At 42.0% G+C, this 22,273-nt stretch overlaps 1 protein-coding gene across 1 annotated transcript in view; it reads right to left on the reverse strand.

Annotated features, from left to right (window-relative positions):
• The window catches only part of LOC138670090 (mannosyl-oligosaccharide 1,2-alpha-mannosidase IA-like), a 260,030-nt gene that overhangs the window by 58,580 nt on the left and 179,177 nt on the right, over nt 1-22,273 (reverse strand). The window contains exon 9 of the mRNA XM_069757123.1: nt 10,967-11,082. Coding sequence (XP_069613224.1) covers nt 10,967-11,082 — 116 coding nt within the window. The remainder of the gene's footprint in view (nt 1-10,966; nt 11,083-22,273) is intronic.

The following is a 22,273-nucleotide window of genomic DNA, read 5'->3' on the forward strand; positions in this document are numbered from 1 at the left end:
AGTTACTGACAGTAAATGCAAATACTAAAATAGCAAGACTGCACTACCACCTCCGGCCAGAAGGGGGAGCTCCAGAGACTCCCCTTGATCCATTCTGGTCTGAGAGAAGAACTGGCAGTTGGGCTAAGGAGCTGAAAGTGAGAGGTCATACAGTTGAATCTCTAACAGCCCTGTGACTGTTACCAGGCCTAAATCACCGGCCTGAGGAGAAGAGGGATAGAGAAAAAGGACATTGTGGGAACCGGGTAGCATTAATCACTACCCAGAACAGGCGCAAAGACGGATACCGGATCCGTGGCTGTATTCATTACATATAATACAGCAACCGGAAAAACGTGAGGTGATATCAGCTTCACTAGGGTCGGACGCAGCAACAGACACAGAGTTCAGCGGTACTCCTGGAGGGGGTAAGCCGATAAAAGGACTCAGGTTGCCCGTCGAACCAGGACCCGGAGGGGACAGATTGGGCCGGCAGCCAGTTCACATACAGCAGCAGGGCCACACAGATATTGCGTACAATAAGAGGCGAAGACCCCGGCAGGGTCAAAGTAACTCAGAGTTCCCATACAGACTCCGGTGACAGGACTGGTTGTAAATCCTTTTTTGTTAAAGTAAACTGGTTAAACGTTTCAGTGCCTCAGTCTTTCATTTGGACAATAGCCATCTATCCAGGATTGGGATCATCACCGCTGGGAGAACCTGCTGCTGATCAAGTAAGTGCCTGTTCCCTCACGATACCCTTTACACTGTGCATTGCCTGAGGCCACAGCACCGGGTCAAGCCACCCGTGACACCCCCCTCAACAGACAGACCCCATTGGTCCGGTGTTGGGTACCCCGGTCTCTTGGGCGTCACAAGTGCATACAGGGTAGAACAGCTTTTGTGCAGATAGCCCAAGAGGAGTGGTGGAACTCCCCAGTCTTGTAGACACAATAGAACAATTATGGAAACAGGAACACATGGGCTACTTGCACAGTGAACAAGTCTGTATGATCATGTTCACACACCACCAAGAAACCTGAAGACACAAAAGAGAATAGTGAAACCAAAAACACTCAGTTTGAAAAAATGTTGCAGTAATCCGCAAGTGCTAGTAAAAGATGTAAAAAACAGGGTATTTGGTTGATACGTTTTTTGCAAAAAATGTATACTAAGCTGCTCTACCAATCTTCACGGTATACCCTTATCAGAGCAGTCCTAACTAATGTATGCAATCCCTATCTGATGTATTTAAAAACCTGATCATCTGTATATAACCTGTGTGAACAGGGTTCAGAGAGGAAAAATCCATGTGTGCATACAGGGTAGAACAGCTTTTGTGCAGATAGCCCAAGAGGAGTGGTGGAACTCCCCAGTCTTGTAGACACAAGAGAACAATTATAGAAACAGGAACACATGGGCTACTTGCACAGTGAACAAGTCTGTATGATCATGTTCACACACCACCAAAAAACCTGAAGACACAAAAGAGAATAGTGAAACCAAAAACACTCAGTTTGAAAAAATGTTGCAGTAATCCGCAAGTGCTAGTAAAAGATGTAAAAAACAGGGTATTTGGTTGATACGTTTTTTGCAAAAAATGTATACTAAGCTGCTCTACCAATCTTCACGGTATACCCTTATCAGAGCAGTCCTAACTAATGTATGCAATCCCTATCTGATGTATTTAAAAACCTGATCATCTGTATATAACCTGTGTGAACAGGGTTCAGAGAGGAAAAATCCATGTGTGCATACAGGGTAGAACAGCTTTTGTGCAGATAGCCCAAGAGGAGTGGTGGAACTCCCCAGTCTTGTAGACACAAGAGAACAATTATGGAAACAGGAACACATGGGTTACTTGCACAGTGAACAAGTCTGTATGATCATGTTCACACACCACCAAGAAACCTGAAGACACAAAAGAGAATAGTGAAACCAAAAACACTCAGTTTGAAAAAATGTTGCAGTAATCCGCAAGTGCTAGTAAAAGATGTAAAAAACAGGGTATTTGGTTGATACGTTTTTTGCAAAAAATGTATACTAAGCTGCTCTACCAATCTTCACGGTATACCCTTATCAGAGCAGTCCTAACTAATGTATGCAATCCCTATCTGATGTATTTAAAAACCTGATCATCTGTATATAACCTGTGTGAACAGGGTTCAGAGAGGAAAAATCCATGTGTGCATACAGGGTAGAACAGCTTTTGTGCAGATAGCCCAAGAGGAGTGGTGGAACTCCCCAGTCTTGTAGACACAAGAGAACAATTATGGAAACAGGAACACATGGGCTACTTGCACAGTGAACAAGTCTGTATGATCACACTCAGTTTGAAAAAATGTTGCAGTAATCCGCAAGTGCTAGTAAAAGATCAGGTTTTTAAATACATCAGATAGGGATTGCATACATTAGTTAGGACTGCTCTGATAAGGGTATACCGTGAAGATTGGTAGAGCAGCTTAGTATACATTTTTTGCAAAAAACGTATCAACCAAATACCCTGTTTTTTACATCTTTTACTAGCACTTGCGGATTACTGCAACATTTTTTCAAACTGAGTGTTTTTGGTTTCACTATTCTCTTTTGTGTCTTCAGGTTTCTTGGTGGTGTGTGAACATGATCATACAGACTTGTTCACTGTGCAAGTAGCCCATGTGTTCCTGTTCCTATCATCAGGAGTAATTGTTCATAAGAACAACTGTTCGGATAATCACCTCCCCGTGTAAGACTAAATGGCAATGTGATATAGACATGCACTGCTGACACATCACAGGGAAAACCTTTAGAGTACTGTTCTGGAGTGGTACCTATTCTGTCTAGGCATACAGGATAAATGAGTACACTTTGAAAAGTAAGATTTTAATCACTATCTCACTAAACACAAGAACAATTTCCAAAAGTTTGACAAAACAGAGTTTCATAGAACATTTTTTATCCTATAACATGAAAATAAGGTTAATAATATAACTTTCATTACAAAATCTTCAGTTTTACTCAAATTAACATTTTGGTGACATATTACAGCATTTATTTTTTTTCTATTCTTCAAGAACGACTTATTTTAGTGCTTTTAAAGGGGTTGTTTGGGCTTTCTGTATAATTTGTGTGTATCTAGGATGCAGAATGCTGACAGTCTGCAATATACCGTATTTTTCTGATTATAAGACACATCGGACCATAAGACGCATCCAAAATTTTCAGAAGGGAAATAGGGGGAAAAAAATAATGTGTGAAAAGAGGGTCCGTCTTACAGTCAGAATTCAGCTTACTAGGAAAGGGATCGGCACAGGTGGAGGAGTGGTCCAGGCTCGTGCGGTGGCCTCCAGGACATCCTATCCCAGGCTGGTGCGGTGGCAGTGCTCTGTGAGGTGGTGGTGCTGTGTGTTGCGGCGGTGCTCTATGGGGTAGCTGTACTCTGTGGGATGGCTGAGCTCTGTGGGGTAGCTGTGCTCTGTGGGGCGGCGGGGCTCTGTGAGGTGGCTGTGCTCTGTGCGGTGGCTGTGCTCTGTGGAGTGGCTGTGCTCTGTGGAGTGGCTGTGCTCTGTGGGGTGGCTCTGTTTGTGGGTCTATGAGTATTTGACTCTGTATTATGGATATTTTTCTCAGTGCAATATCCATTTGGGATTTTTTAAGTGTTTTTAAATGAATTGTATGTTGCTTCTCAATAAAATTTTTAATTTTTCATGGTGATCCCTTGTGGTTTGCATATACTTTTTCTTTTTCTTTGGAGTTTATGCTTTATATACGCAGTAGCTGATTCCAATAAGATATATTTGATAGATGGTACCCGCATACATACTTCATAGCTCTGTCGGGCGGCGGTGCCTCTCTGTGCTGCATGGGGGGCTCCGCTAGCATTTCATAAAAGCCCGGAAGCCCCCGCAGCTCCATTGCTGTGATGTGATGGCCTCCGGGAAAATGGCCGTCGGGGGAGGTGCATGCTCAGATTCACATCTCGCCAACGAGATCTCGTCCCGAGATCTCTGGACGAGATCTCTTGCCGGGATCTGAATCTGAGCATGGGCCTCCCCCGGTGGTCATTTTCCCAGAGGCCTCCGCATCGCAGCAATGGATGTGCGGGGGCCTCTGGGCTTTGATGAAATGCCGGTGGAGCCAAGCTGCACCACAGATCCCCACCACTGCCACACCACAGAGCAGCACCACCGCCGCACCACAGCCACACCAGCCTGGGAAGGGAGGCAGCTTTGGGACCGCCGCCACTGGGACTGCCGCTACAGGATTTGGAAGCATATTCTGACCATAAAACACACCCCCATTTTCCCCCCAAAACTTTTTTGGGAAAAAAATGTGTAAGGGTCCAAAAAATACTCTACTCCCTGTCCGCATTTGGCATGGTGTCCTAGGTATCACACTTAAGCTGGGGTCACACTTGCGAGTGCAATGCGAGAAACTCGCATGAGTCTCTCGCATCAATACCCGGCTGCCGGCATTCGGGATCGGAGCGTCCAGCTGCATAGAAATACATGCAGCTGAACGCTCCGGTCCTGAGTGCCGGCGGCAGTGCTGGGTATTGATGCGAGAGACTCATGCAAGTTTCTCACATTTCACTCGCAAGTGTGACCCCGTCCTTTGTCTGATAAGCACTTCTGTCCTGATTCTGGAGGATTTACTCACTCACTGACTATAGTATTCCAGTCTGGCAGAGACTGGTCGTAACCCCCCCCCCCAACACCCCAGTATCTGCCAAACCCTCCCCCTCCTGACTCAGCCTCTCCTGCAGTGTTAGGCAGCAGGGAAATTACTCAGCTGATTTGAGGAGTCAGGAAGAAAAAGGCTTCTACATAAGTGAGTATAATGTGCTTTGTGCATCCATCCATCCTCCCTCATCCATCCCTCCAATCCACACACATCCATCTAGCCACAGACATACACTCATCCATCCACACACCCATCCATCCACACAAACATCCATCGAACTACACACATCCATCCACACACATCCATCCATCCATCCATCCATCCACACATCCATCAATCAATCAAATCCACACACACATCCATATATCCATCCATCCATCCACACATCCATCCATCCACAAACACACAGCCATCCATCCATCCATCTATCCACAAACTCACATCCATCCATCCATCCCAATCCACACACATCCATCTATCCATCCATCAATCCATACACACATCCATCCATCCACACACATCCATCCATCAGCACACACATTCATCCGTCCACAGACACATACCCATCCATCCATCCATCCATCCATCCGCATACACACAACATCGGTGCAGGGAATTAAGTGAGATTCTGGAGGAATGAAAGGCAGAAACCAAAAAAAATGTATAGGGTTGTCATACACCACAATACTGCACAGATTAGCATAAAAAAATGGATTTTGAGGTTGGAAAATACTGAATAAAGAGTGATGCTCAATTTGTCTCTTCCCCCATATGTGTTTGATTGGGTTCAGATCAGGAGACATATTTGCCAACTAAATCACTGTTATTCTTCAGATAAGAAACAGTGGCCTTAGATGTGTGTTTTGGATCACTGTCATCTTGGAAAAGTGCACGTCTTCTCTTTTAATATAGAGCAGTATATCTGTGAATTGATGATACCATAAATGAAATGTAGTTCCCTTACATCAGCAACACTCATGCAGCCTCACTTGAAGACACTGCCACCACAATCTTTCACTGTAGACACCATTCATTTTATTTTGTACTTCTCACCCTTTCAACACCATACTGTTTTGAAGCCATCAGTTCCAAAAATATTTATCTTAGTTATCACTCCAGAATATAGAGTCTCAGAAGTCTTTATATTATATTTTTCAACATGAGTCCTAGCAAATTGTAGTTGGGCTTAGTTGTGTATCGGCTTTAGGAGAGGCTATCTTCATGGACGACATCCAAGCATGACTGTCATGATTCCTCCTCTCAATGTATCTTGGACGCAGTGACAGCTCAGTCGTCTAATCTAGTGCAGGGGCGTGCTGAGCTATCAGCAGCCTTGCAGCGCTGGAGTCCTGGGTTCAAATCCCACCAAGGACAGCATCTGCAAAGAGTTTGTACGTTCTCCCCGTGTTTGCGTGAGTTTCCTTCGGTTACTCCGGTTTCCTCCCACATTTCAAAGACATACTGAAAGGGAATTTAGATTGTGAGCCCCATCAAGGACAGCGATGATAATGTGTGCAAAACTGTAAAGTTCTGTGGAATATGTTAGCGCTATATAAAAATAAAGATTATTATTATTATGAATTAGTATTAAGCAGCTTAGCTGTCCAACCTGAGAATGGTAGGTGCTGAGCTTCCTTCAGGTGTTCCCTGTTCTAAGTGATTACAAAGCTACTTAGCTAAGCTGTCAGTCCCAGTTCTCTGCCAGTTGTAGCCTTTGATCGGTGGTCCATATTTGCCTTGTATCCCTGCGCTGTGATTTATTGCTGCCTGACCTTGCACCTTATTCTGACCTTCCATTGCCTAGCCTCTTTGCTCAGTTCTGCTATTTTCCTGGCATTCTCACCTAAGTCTGTGACCTGACTATGCCTTTGTCTTTCCCCTTTAGTTTACGACATGCTTTCTTGGTATCTGACCCCAGAACGCTTGACTACCCCACCTCATGGCTTGTCCATGAGTAGTGACTAGCATCACAATATCACCTGCAGTGTACGCTATATTGGGTCACGGTAAAAAACTCTCTCCGGTTTGCTTTGCTTCTTCTTTAGATAACTTAAGTTAACTTGTATATCAATTTCCTTTAACCCTTCTCCTCAGAAGATGCTCCTGTTTAGGTGTTAACTTCCATGATCAGCCTGGATGTGTCTGTGAGATGGTTGCAGTTTCATTTTTGCTAAATGTTTGTATTACTTTTGCTACAGTATTCTAACTGATAAGTAAAACTTTACTGATCTTCTTTTAGCTTTTATATTTATTGGGTAAATAAGTTAAGTTCTTTCTCAGTTCTTGCGAAATTTCTGTTCCATATGGAACCATTGCATGAACTGGGAAGGTGTTTTCTATGTGAAATCATGCCCATTTAGGGTATGTGCACACGTCCGGATTTTTAGCGGTTTTTTTGCTATAAAAACGCTATAAATCCGGTAAAAAAACGCTAACATTATGCATCCTATCTTTTAGAATGCATTCCGCATTTTTTGTGCATATGTTAGCGTTTTGTTCCGCAAAAAAAAACGCATTCCGCAAAAAGAACGGACATGCTCATTCTTTTTGCGGATTTTTTGCGGATTCCATAGCAAAAATGACATTCAGGAAAAAAAAAAACGCAAAAAATCCGCGCAAAAACCGCGCAAAAAACCGCGCAAATTCCGCGAGAAATCCGCGCGAAAAAAACCACGAATTTCTGGCAGAATTCTCAGGATTTTGTCAGGAAAAAAACCTGACGTGTGCACATACCCTTATAGTGATCTGTCAGGTGGACACTAATGAATAAATAGATTTATCTGTGGTTGAATTGTTGTAATTGTAATTACAATTTTGTGGTCTAAACTTTACCTTTGATCCTAAGACTTTCACTGGGATGTACTCATTTTTGCAACAGTGTCATGAATTAATTTAAGAAAATTCCTTTTTTTTACTGCAAATCTTGTTTGCAATCAATGGCTCAGATTTGTGGGAGCATTTTGTAATAAGGCATCCCATAGAAAATATTTATTCTGAAAAGAAGCTAAAGGTTTTCTGACAAATCTATTAGGGTGTACTCACTTATGCTGAGCCATGTATGCATCCCATTTTAGCTACTATGTTGATAGCATCCAAACAAAACAAAAGACGCGATTTAATATTCCCCAATTTACTGAAATGCAGAATATTGAATATAAACACTGAATGCAATGTTCAGTATTCACTAGTTTGCAAATTGTAGAATCAGCTTTTTAGCAGCACAAAGTATAATCCATTAGCTGTAATCACATTTTATATACAGCCATAAAAACACTGTATCTTCAGAATTAACTCTTATGGGTCATAAATATAAAGCTAAATGCTAGCTAGTAGTTTTCTTCCTTACAATATTTGTTATATAGGAAGTGTTTATTAGAAATGTCAATGCCATCAGTCATGAAACATTTTTACCTCCATATGCATCAATTTATCAGTATGTACAGTGATCATACATCATCCACTTAGTTATTATTGAGAGCTGATGAAACACGTATAGAATATCTACTGTAGGTAATCAAACAATGGTATTTTGGGATGAAAGAACCCTTGAGGGCTCTAGTAATCACTCAGAGAAACTGAACTGAAAATACAATAATACAAGAATATTGTGACCATTTATACTAAACCTTAGATGTACAAATGTATTTACTCGCTTATCAAATAATAACAAAGAAATAAGAAAACTAGTCAGATAGCCAGTAGTGTGCCATTAGAATAATCAAGCCCCAGTAATTTGTGATAAAACTCTTGTTTTACTGCTGGCCAATGTAATTAGATCCATGCTTTATCACAAGTCAATCAACTCTGCTGTTTTTTTGTAATGAGACACCTAGGAATATTAGGGAACAGTATTAATAATGGCACACTTGAACATAATGCGCTAATTTTATCACCAATATGCATGCCCTCTTGGTGTTTCTGCCATAGTCTCAAAACAACCTTCTACTCGCAACTGATGAGGCCTAGTGAAGTCACAACCCAAATCAGCATGCCCCTTTAGACTTTTCTAACCTTTCTAAGTCCTAACCATTGCATCTTTCTTTACCCTTTACCTTTACACCTACAGTTTTGCTCAAAGATACACATATATTTTTGCTTTCTTGGCCTTTTTTCTGAGAATATGAATGATAACACCAAAACTTTTTCTCCACTCATGGTTAGTGGTTGGGTGAAGCCATTTATTGTTAAACTACTGTGTTTTCTCTTTTTAAATCATAATGACAACCCAAAACATCCAAATGACCCTGATCAAAAGTTCACATACCCCATTACTTAATACCGTGTATTGCCCCCTCTAACATCAATGACAGCTTGACGTCTTTTGTGGAAGTTGTGGATGAGTTTCTTTATTTTCTCAGATGGTAAAGCTGCCCACTCTTCTTGGCAAAAAGCCTCCAGTTCCTCTAAATTCCTGGGCTGTCTAGCATGAACTGCACGCTTGAGATCTCCCCAGAGTGGCTCAATGATATTGAGGTCAGGAGACTGAGATGGCCACTCCAGAACCTGCTTCCAACAGGTGGCGCTATAGAGTTCTTTAAAAAGTCCTCTTTTCTCTGAAGAGGCAATTTGCACACCTGAACCTTCACTTTTTTCTACTGTAGCCAATGACAGGTCGACTTTGCCTTGTGTTTTGGGTCGTTGTCATGTTGGATCGTCCACGTCCCATGCCCAGCTTTCCGGGCTGATGAGTGCAAATTTGCCTCCAATATTTGCTGATAACATGCCACATTCATCTTTCCTTCAACTCTGACAAAGTTTTATGTAGCTCACACATCCCTTAAACATCAGTGATCCACAGTGCTTTACAGTAGGAAGATGTTCCTTTCATCATTGTTGACCTCTCTTTAAATGTAACGTTTATGGTTGTGGCCAAAAAGTTACATTTTGGTCTCATCACTCCAAATTACTTTTTTCCAGACATTTTGAGGCTTTTCTCTGTGCTGTTTTGCATATTGTAGGTGAGATACTTTGTGGCATTTGCGCAGTAATGGTTTTCTTCTGGCGACTTAACCATGCAGCCCATTTTTCTTCAAATGCCTCCTTACTGTGCATCTTGAAACAGCCATACTGCTAGTTTTCAGAGAGTCCTGTATTTCAGCTGATGTTGTTTGTGGGTTTTCTTTGCATCCCAAACATTTTTTTTCTGGCAGTTGTGGACAACATTTTTGTTGGTCTACATGACCATGGTTTTGTTTTTACAGAGCCCTTGATTTTCCATTTGTTAGTCACAATTTGAATGCTGCTGACTGGCATTCTAAATTCCTTAGATATCTTTTTGTATCCCTGTCCTGTTTTTTACAGTTCAACTACTTGTAGATCCGTTGACAATTCTTTTGCTTTCCCCATGACTCATAATCCAGAAACGTCAGTGGCTGGATGAAAGATGCAAGAGTCTGTCTGGATCCCAGAAACTCACTCAGCTTTTATGCACACACACACTGATTACAAGCAAACAGGTCACAGATGAGGATGTTACCTTTAGTAGCCATTCAAACCCATTTGTGTCAATGTCTGTGCATGTTATCAGGACAAAATCACCATGGTATGTAAACATTTGATCAGGGTCATTTGGATGTTTTGGGTGGTCATTATGATTTAAAAAGGGAAACACAGTAGTTTGACAATAAATGGCTTCACTCAACCACTAACTATGAGTGGAGAAAAAGTTCTGCTGTTATCATTCATATTCTCTGAAAAAAGGCCAAGAAAACAAAAATTCAGCCGGGGTATGTAAACTTTTGAGCACAACTGTATAGCCTCCCTCTACGATGCTCTTTAGTTCCATCTTCAGACTACCATTTCTGGTCGTCTTAGTTATTTCCGCCCACTTTTCTAGTATTAATCTTAGGCCCACCTGACTTCAAGTTCTCTGTTTATCACCAATGCCACAGGTAACCATCAATGGAAAGAGGTCATGCTTCAGAGAAACTGGCAAGCAAATGGACTTAAAATACCCGTGCCAACAATTACACTACTCAACCAGTAAAATACCAACCAATCAGACTTTTATGGAATTCTAGGCAGCTAGGACATTTGCTATTCCTGGATTCTGACTTATTTCTCTTGCTTGCTTGTACTCCTGTTTCTATGTGATCTAATCTGTATAAAATAGATGCCACCTACACTGTGCATCTATAATCTTGGAGATTCTTCAGAAAGCACTTCTATCTACTGTCTCCTTCTCTCTAATTATATGTGATAATCCTGATGAGTGAATTTCGCCTACTAGTTATATATTTAAACCTCACATGTCATCTTCCTATATATAAAAATTAGAATGTACATTAGTGACAAAACAAGAAGAAACAAAACATGTGTTTCCTACCTCCACAGCTTCGTAGTACATGCCCTTTGCTTCATTATCTTGTTTGGCTGACATCAGCCAAGACTTGATTAAGTATTCATAGAAGCTGTCACCAAGTCCTCCAAGAGACACATGATCTATAGAAGGAGAAGCGACACACAATTTGTACAGGAAGGATGATAAGGAAATTAATCCGACATTTCATTTGTGCACATGCAAATCATGCTGTTAAACATCCATGCCAAGTGGCTGTTAAAGTCCAGATTCCACTCAATATTGTCATTTGATGGATTCCTAATTAAAAGCTTTATAAAATCTGTAGGTTTTCCAGCACACAGTGAATTATATTGGGTCAAGTCGAAAGCTTTTAGCAACTTGTGAAGTCACAAAGGGATCAATCTGTAAACGCTGGGCTTTTCTTAATAACATTTTATGTTTTCACACAAAATTATACAAAACAATCACTGTGAAACATTTGTGAAGAATCAAACGTGAAGCTTAACGTTACAACAGGTTATGTAACGTCACATACCATGATTAAGGCTCCTAGCTGAAACATGTTGGTTGTTCAGCCCAGGTTGTGGTGACCAGGATCCAAGTCTTTTTTAATGTACTACTGTACTGAATAAAAGTTTTTTTAGATTTTTTTTACCAAAAAGATAACTTTCCTTCTTGATTTCATCGCTGGAGGTTTCTTCCTCCCAACTTTTTCTGTTTTACATGTATGCCCATACTAGTAAATAGATCAATGGCTGCACTCAACTGTACTAAAGCAAGGAAATGTGCGATACATGAAATGTGAATAGCATAATGGCTTGTGAAATCAATGAAAAAACACATGAGATGCTTAGCACAAGATTTGGCCAAAAATTGTGAGCCCATCCACCAAATGTCAAGGTACCGTATATACTCGAATATAAGCCGAGATTTTCAGCCCAAATTTTTGGGCTGAAAGTGCCCCTCTCGGCTTATACTCGAGTCACGGTCGGCGGTGGGGTCGGCAGGTGATGGGGACAGAGGGCTGAGGCATACTCACCTAGTCCTGGCGCTCCTGGCGCTCCCCCTGCCATCCCACGGTCTTCGGGTGCCGCAGTTCTTCCCCTGTTCAGCGGTCACGTGGGACCGCTCATTAGAGAAATGAATATGGACTCCACTCCCATAGGGGTGGAGCAGCATATTCATTTCTCTAATGAGCGGTAACGGTGACCGCTGATAGAGGAAGAAGCTGCTGTGGTAAAATTAGGGGGGTCGGCTTATACTCGGGTCGAAAAAACACATGAGATGCTTAGCAGAAAATTTGGCCAAAAAATGTGAACCCATTCACCAAACGTCAAGGTAATCTCAGATCGGATGGGTCCCTGACCTGACTGCCTAGTGTGAACACTTACCTCTGGCTAATAACTTTTTTGGTTATGCACCAGTTCAGACTAGATTGCTGTTCAGTCAGTTTTCCTATATTTACTATGTACTATTTTTTTCTGACTTGAACGCCCCGCCCTTCACCATGCTGTGATTTTAATTACATCCACACACAGTTGGTTCCGACCTTCCTATAAATGCAGGCTTTACCATGTTATTAGCCAGAGGTAAGTGTTCACACTAGGCAGTCAAGTCAGGGACCCATCCGATCTGACATTACCTTGACGTTTGGTGGATGGGCTCACATATTTTTTGGCCAAATCTTGTGCCAAGCATCTCATGTGTTTTTTCATAGATTTAACAAGCCATTATGCTATTCACATTTCATGTATCACACATTCCCTTGCTTTAGTACAGTTGAGTGCAGCCATTGATCTATTTGCTATGTAAGTCTTTTTTGGTTATGCACCAGTTCAGACTAGATTGTTGTTCAGTCAGTTTACCTATATTTGCCCATACTAGTAGTTTAGATAGGTCAATTGTGGTGACAGAGTCCCTTAAAATTTTCACGTTTCCCTTTAAATATTCAGCTTTTGGACTGATCGACAACACTGTAGTTGTTCAATAATAAAATGAATAAAGAAAAAATAAAGATTGCCTAATAATTATGCAAACAGAGTATATCAGGACCAACTATTACCATTGTAAAGTTATTATTACCTACATATTGCTACTGAACACAATACACTATACAAACACTAATATTACTATAATATCACTGCAAAAAAAATATTGGTTCATAGACCAAGATTACCAGCACAGAGTGACCACTATGTGGTAGATATCAATTCTACACAAGTGTTTTGTAGGTGAATGCAGTACTGGTAAATCTAATGGGTTATAGTTGATGTACTTTCTGATTGAAGTCTTTCACTCTTCCCATCTTTGCCTTATAGCCGAGACCACCCTGAAGACTTCTTCTAGCCCCAGGTTTGGTCTGCAGCATTTGTAAACTCCCAATCCTGCTGCTACCCCTAACTATATAGCTATTCCAGATGTATTTGCTCCTCATAGCATAAAAGAACCTGAAGACTCATCTCTTCCGACAAGCCTACAGCCTGCAGTGATCCTCAACCTACTGAACAGCCGCACAGCCAGCTCTTCCCTCTCCTAGTGTATCCTCACCCACCCCCTGCAGACTGTGAGCCCTCGCGGGCAGGGTCCTCCCTCCTTATGTACTCGTGTGCCTTGTTATCTGCTCATGTTTAATGTATTTGTCTATATTTGCCCCATATTCACATGTAAAGCGCCATGGAATAAATGGCGCTACAAAAATGTATAATAATAATAATAATAATAGCAGTGTACCTTCTGTGTGGCACATTATATTCAAATACTGTACCACCTCACAAGTAATGTTATCATTTCTATAATTATCCTTAAAAAGAGTGCAATTCAGACATCATTCATTAACCCCTCTGTGACCTTAGACGTACTATCCCGTCGAGGTGCCCTGGGCTTATCTGACCCTGGACGGGATAGTACGTCATAGCCGATCGGCCGCGCTCACGGGGGGAGCGCGGCCGATCGCGGCCGGGTGTCAGCTGCTTATCGCAGCTGACATCCGGCACTATGTGCCAGGAGCGGTCACGGACCGCCCCCGGCACATTAACCCCTGGCACACCGCGATCAAAGATGATCGCGATGTGCCGGCGGTGCAGGGAAGCACCGCGCAGGGAGGGGGCTCCCTGCGGGCTTCCCTGAGACCCCCGGAGCAACGCGATGTGATCGCGTTGCTGCGAGGGTCTCCTCACCTCCCTCCCTGCTCGAGCCCCGGATCCAAGATGGCCGCGGATCCGGGTCCTGCAGGGAGGGAGGTGGCTTCACAGAGCCTGCTCAGAGCAGGCACTGTGAAGGCTGCAGCGCTGCATGTCAGATCAGTGATCTGACAGAGTGCTATGCAAACTGTCAGATCACTGATCTGTGATGTCCCCCCCCCGGGACAAAGTAAAAAAGTAAAAAAAAAATTTTCCAAATGTGTAAAAAAAATAAAAAAAAATATTCCAAAATAATGAAAAAAAAAAAAAAATATTATTCCCATAAATACATTTCTTCATCTAAATAAAAAAAAAAAACCAATAAAAGTACACATATTTAGTATCGCCGCGTCCGTAACGACCCGACCTATAAAACTGTCCCACTAGTTAACCCCTTCAGTAAACACCGTAAGAAAAAAAAAAAAAAAACGAGGCAAAAAACAACGCTTTATTATCATACCGCCGAACAAAAAGTGGAATAACACGCGATCAAAAGGACAGATATAAATAACCATGGTACCGCTGAAAGCGTCATATTGTCCCGCAAAAAAAGAGCCGCCATACAACATCATCAGCAAAAAAATAAAAAAGTTATAGTCCTGAGAATAAAGCGATGCAAAAATAATTATTTTTTCTGTAAAATAGTTTTTATCGTATAAAAGCACCAAACCATAAAAAAATGATATAAATGAGGTATCGCTGTAATCGTACTGACCCGAAGAATAAAACTGATTTATCAATTTTACCAAACGCGGAACGGTATAAACGCCTCCCCCAATAGAAATTCATGAATAGCTGGCTTTTGGTCATTCTTCCTCACAAAAATCGGAATAAAAAGCGATAAAAAAAGTCACGTGCCCAAAAATGTTTTCAATAAAAACATCAACTCGTCCCGCAAAAAACAAGACCTCACATGACTCTGTGGACCAAAATATGGAAAAATTATAGCTCTCAAAATGTGGTATTGCAAAAAATATTTTTTGCAATAAAAAGGGTCTTTCAGTGTGTGACGGCTGCCAGTCATAAAAATCCGCTAAAAAACTCGCTTTAAAAGTAAATCAAACCCCCCTTCATCACCCCCTTAGTTAGGGAAAAATAAAAAAAAATGTATTTATTTCAATTTTCCCATTAGGGCTAGGGTTAGGGCTAGGATTAGGGTTAGGGTTAGGGTTAGGGCTAGGGTTAGGGCTAGGGTTAGGGCTAGGGCTAGGGTTAGGGCTAGGGTTAGGGCTAGGGCTAGGGTTAGGGTTAGGGTTAGGGCTAGGGTTAGGGTTAGGGCTAGGGTTAGGGCTAGGGTTAGGGCTAGGGTTAGGGTTAGGGCTAGGGTTAGGGCTAGGGTTAGGGCTAGGGTTAGGGTTAGGGTTAGGGCTAGGGTTAGGGCTAGGGTTAGGGTTAGGGCTAGGGTTAGGGTTAGGGCTAGGGTTAGGGCTAGGGTTAGGGCTAGGGTTAGGGTTAGGGTTGGGGCTACAGTTAGGGTTGGGGCTAAAGTTAGGGTTAGGGTTTAGATTACATTTACAGTTGGGAATAGGGTTGGGATTAGGGTTAGGGGTGTGTCAGGGTTAGAGGTGTGGTTAGGGTTACCGTTGGAATTAGGGTTAGGGGTGTGTTTAGATTAGGGTTTCAGTTATAATTGGGGGGTTTCCACTGTTTCGGCACATCAGGGGCTCTCCAAACACGACATGGCGTCCGATCTCAATTCCAGCCAATTCTGCGTTGAAAAAGTAAAACAGTGCTCCTTCCCTTCCGAGCTCTCCTGTGTGCCCAAACAGGGGTTTACCCCAACATATGGGGTATCAGCGTACTCAGGACAAATTGGACAACAACTTTTGTGGACCAATTTCTCCTGTTACCCTTGGGAAAATACAAAACTGGGGGCTAAAAAATAATTTTTGTGGGAAAACAAAAAGATTTTTTATTTTCACGGCTCTGCGTTATAAACTGTAGTGAAACACTTGGGGGTTCAAAGTTCTCACAACACATCTAGATAAGTTCATTGAGGGGTCTAGTTTCCAATATGGGGTCACTTGTGGGGGGTTTCTACTGTTTAGGTACATTAGGGGCTCTGCAAACGCAATGTGACGCCTGCAGACCAATCCATCTAAGTCTGCATTCCAAATGATGCTCCTTCCCTTCCGAGCCCTCCCATGCGCCCAAACGGTGGTTCCCCCCCACATATCGGGTATCAGCGTACTCAGGACAAATTGGACAACAACATTTAGGGTCCAATTTCTCCTGCTAACCTTGGAAAAATACAAAACTGGGGGCTAAAATATAATTTTTGTGGAAAAAAAAATATTTTTTATTTGCATGGCTCTGCGTTATAAACTGTAGTGAAATACTTGGGGGTTCAAAGCTCTCACAACACATCAGGATGAGTTCCTTAGGGGGTCTACTTTCCAAAATGGTGTCACTTGTGGGGGGTTTCTACTGTTTAGGTACATTAGGGGCTCTGCAAACGCAATGTGACGCCTGCAGACCATTCCATCTAAGTCTGCATTCCAAATGGCGCTCCTTCCCTTCCGAACCCTCCCATGCGCCCAAACGGTGGTTCCCCCCACATATGGGGTATCAGCGTACTCAGGACAAATTGGACAACAACTTTTGGGGTCCAATTTCTCCTGTTACCCTAGGGAAAATACAAAACTGGGGGCTAAAAAATAATTTTTGTGGGAAAAAAATTTTGTTTTATTTTTATGGCTCTGCATTATAAACTTCTGTGAAGCCCTTGGTGGGTCAAAGTGCTCACCACACATCCAGATAAGTTCCTTAGGGGGTCTACTTTCCAAAATGGTGTCACTTGTGGGGGGTTTCAATGTTTAGGCACATCAGTGGCTCTCCAAACGCAACATGGCGTCCCATCTCAATTCCTGTCAATTTTGCATTGAAAAGTCAAACGGCGCTCCTTCCCTTCCGAGCTCTCCCATGCGCCCAAACAGTGGTTTACTGCCACATATGGGGTATCAGCGTACTCGGGACAAATTGGACAACAACTTTTGAGGTCCAATTTCTTCTCTTACCCTTGGAAAAATAAAAAATTGGGGGCAAAAATATAATTTTTGTGAAAAAATATGATTTTTTATTTTTACGGTTCTGCATTATAAACTTCTGTGAAGCACTTGGTGGGTCAAAGTGCTCACCACACCTCTAGATAAGTTCCTTAGGGGGTCTACTTTCCAAAATGGTGTCACTTGTGGGGGCTTTCAATGTTTAGGCACATCAGTGGCTCTCCAAACGCAACATGGCGTCCCATCTCAATTTCTGTCAATTTTGCATTGAAAAGTCAAACTGCGCTCCTTCCCTTCCGAGCTCTCCCATGCGCCCAAACAGTGGTTTACTGCCACATATGGGGTATCAGCGTACTCAGGACAAATTGGACAACAACTTTTGAGGTCCAATTTCTTCTCTTACCCTTGGAAAAATAAAAAATTGGGGGCAAAAATATAATTTTTGTGAAAAAATATGATTTTTTATTTTTACGGTTCTGCATTATAAACTTCTGTGAAGCACTTGGTGGGTCAAAGTGCTCACCACACATCCAGATAAGTTCCTTAGGGGGTCTACTTTCCAAAATGGTGTCACTTGTGGGGGGTTTCAATGTTTAGGCACATCAGTGGCTCTCCAAACGCAACATGGCGTCCCATCTCAATTCCTGTCAATTTTGCATTGAAAAGTCAAATAGCGCTCCTTCCCTTCCGAGCTCTCCCATGCGCCCAAACAGTGGTTTACTGCCACATATGGGGTATCAGCGTACTCAGGACAAATTGGACAACAACTTTTTGGGTCCAATTTCTCCTGTTACCCTTGGTAAAATAAAACAAATTGGAGCTGAAGTAAATTTTTTGTGTAAAAAAGTTAAATGTTCATTTTTATTTAAACATTCCAAAAATTCCTATTAAACACCTGAAGGGTTAATAAACTTCTTGAATGTGGTTTTGAGCACCTTGAGGGGTGCAGTTTTTAGAATGGTGTCACACTTGGGCATTTTCTATCATATAGACCCCTCAAAATGACTTCAAATGAGACGTGGTCCCTAAAAAAAAATGGTGTTGTAAAAATGAGAAATTGCTGGTCAACTTTTAACCCTTATAACTCCCTAACAAAAAAAAAAATTGGTTCCAAAATTATGCTGATGTAAAGGAGACATGTGGGAAATGTTACTTATTAAGTATTTTGTGTGACATATCTCTGTGATTTAATTGCATAAAAATTCAAAGTTTGAAAATTGCGAAATTTTCAAAATTTTCGCCAAATTTCCGTTTTTTTCACAATAAACGCAGGTACTATCAAAGAAATTTTACCACTATCATGAAGTACAATATGTCACGAGAAAACAATGTCAGAATCACCAGGATCCGTTGAAGCGTTTCGGAGTTATAACCTCATAAAGGGACAGTGGTCAGAATTGTAAAAATTGGCCTGGTCATTAACGTGCAAACCACCCTTGGGGGTAAAGGGGTTAAAGCATGGGGTACAACACAGTATTAGTGCCATACCATAAGGTTCAACTGTCAAAAGTGACGCTTGTCCAGACGTCTGTGATATAGGACAGAAACATAGTGCATGGATGCCAGGCGGTAATGATGCCCCTGGTAGTGAACTATTAGATATTATAAACATCTGGATGGGCATTGAGTTTTAATTCACTTTAAGCTTTGTCATTCTAATATAAATTGTTTTTTTAGGCCTAATTCAGATGTCTGTTTTTCATGTTTGTGTTCCATTCATGTTTTTCTTGGATAGAACACATACCCATCCATTGGTACTATTCACATGTCTGTGATTTTTTGAGGAAAAAAAAAAATCGGTGGACACACATTAATTTATCATCTGAAATATGGATTAAAATTGCAATACAAGTCTATGGGTTCATGAAAAATCACTGTCCTGGATTAACATTGTTGTGAAATGTAAGTTTTATAAGTCATGTCATTAATCATCATGGCATCGGACATCTTGGATATCGGTATTACCTCCTGATGAACCGCGTGGATGGGGAAACGCGTCGGGGCGCATCCGACTTATGCTAAGTTTACTCCCAATTTTCAATCATTATTTATTGTCTATTTAGCCTAATATCTGGTCTGTATAACACATCATAATGGGTTGTACAGTGGATTTGTTATAGTAAAGGGGTCATTTAATTCATATCCGATTGTGGCCTCTATCACCATTATTGTGATTAATTGTACACTTGGCCTATATGTCCTCTCTATGCCAAGAGCATTCTAGTATGTGTTATATTGTGGAGTACCAGTCATGAGTCGTAATGTTTAAATTGTTACTTTATTTCGCTGCCAATAAGATACCCATGGGAAATTGTATAAAGTTGTTAAGAAAAGACTTTCTTCATCTCTATCCTATGTTACATTGCTTTCAAACCTATAGTTTGAGGGCTGTAATAGGGAAGTGAGGGACAGTCCATGGTGAGTGGGGGCGCCAAATCGTCCTATAGGGTGCCAACCTCCACAGCCAGGTAGGGACAATATTAGGCCTAATATAGGGTATCTATAGACAAATTGTTTTTTTGGTCAATTGAATATGTTTCTGGGGTATTACCCCCCTTTGTTTCACTGGGCAGGTGTTTTTAAATTGAATATTAAAAATTGTTCTTAAGGGGAATATATGTTCACATATTAATTTTATTTCCTGTCTCTATTGGATTGAGATTAGAATTATAAATTTTGCCGTTTATTTTTTTTTTTCATACGAGTTAACTACTGATGAAACACTGATGGTAAAAACTGACATATGCATAAGGGTAAAAGAGACTAGAAGATGTAATTAGTCAATGTTCTACAGCACCCGCAACTAAGTGCTGCCATCTGCTGGTTGGACTGGAGAGACAGGAACTGAAGGATGGAATATTCCCAGATGGCAGAGATTGAAGGGGACTCTGGGTCAGGTGACAGCTGTGGTGCAGTTGCTTAACATAAAAGGCCAGGATGGCAAGTGGAAACTCAGTTGGAATCCATATGTAAGAAGAAGAGGACGCGCAAGTAGTGGGATGGTCACTATGGCAGTAGAGACTACTGATTCTGATACTAGATGAGGCCAGACTTTGCCAGTCAAACCCTAGAAGTCCAGACTTTGCATGTAAAACCCCGACCTTGCAGGTTAAGCCCCAAAGCTCAGACATTGCCAGTCAAGCCCAGAAATCGAGACTTCACTGATCAAGTCCCAGATGATTAGAAGATCACAGAGATTAGTTGAACACAGGTCCTCTTTAAATCATTCAGTTAACAGGTTTCTTTGCATTGAGAGGGTTTAGAGTTCCTCATGGTCTATTGGCTGTGCTGCGTATTGGAACCACACCCTTCCATTATATAAACCTATGTCTGGCTTCCCTCCATGCAAGTAATAGAAGCTTCATTCTGTTCCTGTCTGCTTTGGAGAAGGTATTCTGGATAGTTGCTCTTGTCATTTTAGGATTGTTGTATGAGGTTTGTTGTGAATATCTCTTCCCGTTTTTGGCATTCCTTCATGTTACTTTTCTGCCTTGTTACTGTGCTCCCATCTTACTTCTGTATTTTATCCTGTGTACCTGTTTGATTGTGGCTGGGTTTTCCCCTGGCTGTCCAGCCGGTGTTACCCCTTTTACTCCTGCCACTTTTCTTCCTGCAGGAGGTGGGTGCTGCAAAGGATTTTGTAGCAGCGCAGAGAGGTAAGAGAACCAGGCATCTCCACCTTCAGGAGTGACCCCGGGGTTAGGGATAAACTAGGGCTTTCTTAGATTAGGGACAGTACAAGGGTCCCTTTTCCCAGGCTTTCCTATGGTCACAGCGTGACATTATTGCTTGTCTCATATTTTCTGATCCTAAAATGGATCCGGTTGCTGTACTAGCAAAACAAATGCAGACTCTGTCTTTGGAGGTGACAGATCTGCAGTCTTTAGTTGTACAGCAACAGCAGCAAACTGAGGGTCCAGGGGTCTCCACCGGCCACCGCCATCTGGACCAAAGGTGGCTCTCCCTGACTGGTTCTCTGGAGGGCAGTATAAATTCATGGTTTTCAGGGAAGCCTGTAAATTGTATTTCAGGCTACGTCCTTGTTCCTCTGGGACAGAGGAACAACGGATGGGGATTGTTGCCTCCCTAATTCAGGGGGATCCCCAATCCTGGGCTTTTCTCTTCCGGCTGAATCACATTCTCTCAGGTTGATAGATGACATTTTTGTTGTTTTAGACCTCATTTATGATGATCCTGGCTGGGTCTCCCTTGCTGAGTCTATGCTATGCAAGCTCCAGAAAAGGGATTGGCCAGCAGAGGAATTTTGTTCTGAAATGGGCCACTGACACTAGGTGGAATGATCCGGCCCTCATAAGCCAGTTTTATCAAGGCCTATTAGCATGGCTAAAGGATGCAATGGTCCTGTATGAAACTCCTGAATCCTAGGAGGCTGCTATGGCCTTAGTCATCTGGATAGACCAGTATTTCCCAAACTCCAGTCCTCACGGACCCCAACAGGTCATGTTTTCAGGATTTCTATAGTGCTGCACAAGCGAGAGAACTCCAGATACTTCCATCACCTGTGCAATACTTCGTAAATCCTGAAAACATGACCTGTTGGGGTCCGTGAGGACTGGAGTTTTACACTAGGATAGACAGATGTCTGAAAGATACTGTAGATCTGTGATAACCCCCCAACTGTACTCTATAGAGGGAAGAGCGCTCTCATGTGTCCTGATGAACCTATGCAGTTTGGGAGGACCTTAGTTCAGTCCAAACCTCCTGCAGTTCGCCACAGAACAGGGGTTTGTTTCTTTTGTGGTTAGAGTGGTCACTTCATTCAGGTTTGTCCCTTCACAAGAAAATTAAAGAGACCTGAAGAAAACTTCTGAACCCAGGTTGCCTGAAGGACTACATGTGTACCTCTCAATTTGTGTTACTTGCAGAGGTTGTTGTTGGTACGGAAACTGAAACAATGTCTATTCTTTTATATTGTGGGGCAGGGGCCAATATAGTGGATGCACGGTTTGCCTGGACTCATGTCTTGTCTTGTATTATTCTGGAAAAACCCATTCCCATATTTTCTATTGATTCTGCACCCCTTGGTCAGAGTTGTTGCTTTTTTTTTTTTTTACAAAGGTGGTGCATAATTTGGACCTTCACATTTGGGTTCTTCATAAAGAATGCATTTCTTGCTATGTGCTTGA

Source organism: Ranitomeya imitator, chromosome 3 (assembly GCF_032444005.1).
Source record: "Ranitomeya imitator isolate aRanImi1 chromosome 3, aRanImi1.pri, whole genome shotgun sequence".
Taxonomy (NCBI): Eukaryota; Metazoa; Chordata; class Amphibia; order Anura; family Dendrobatidae; genus Ranitomeya; species Ranitomeya imitator.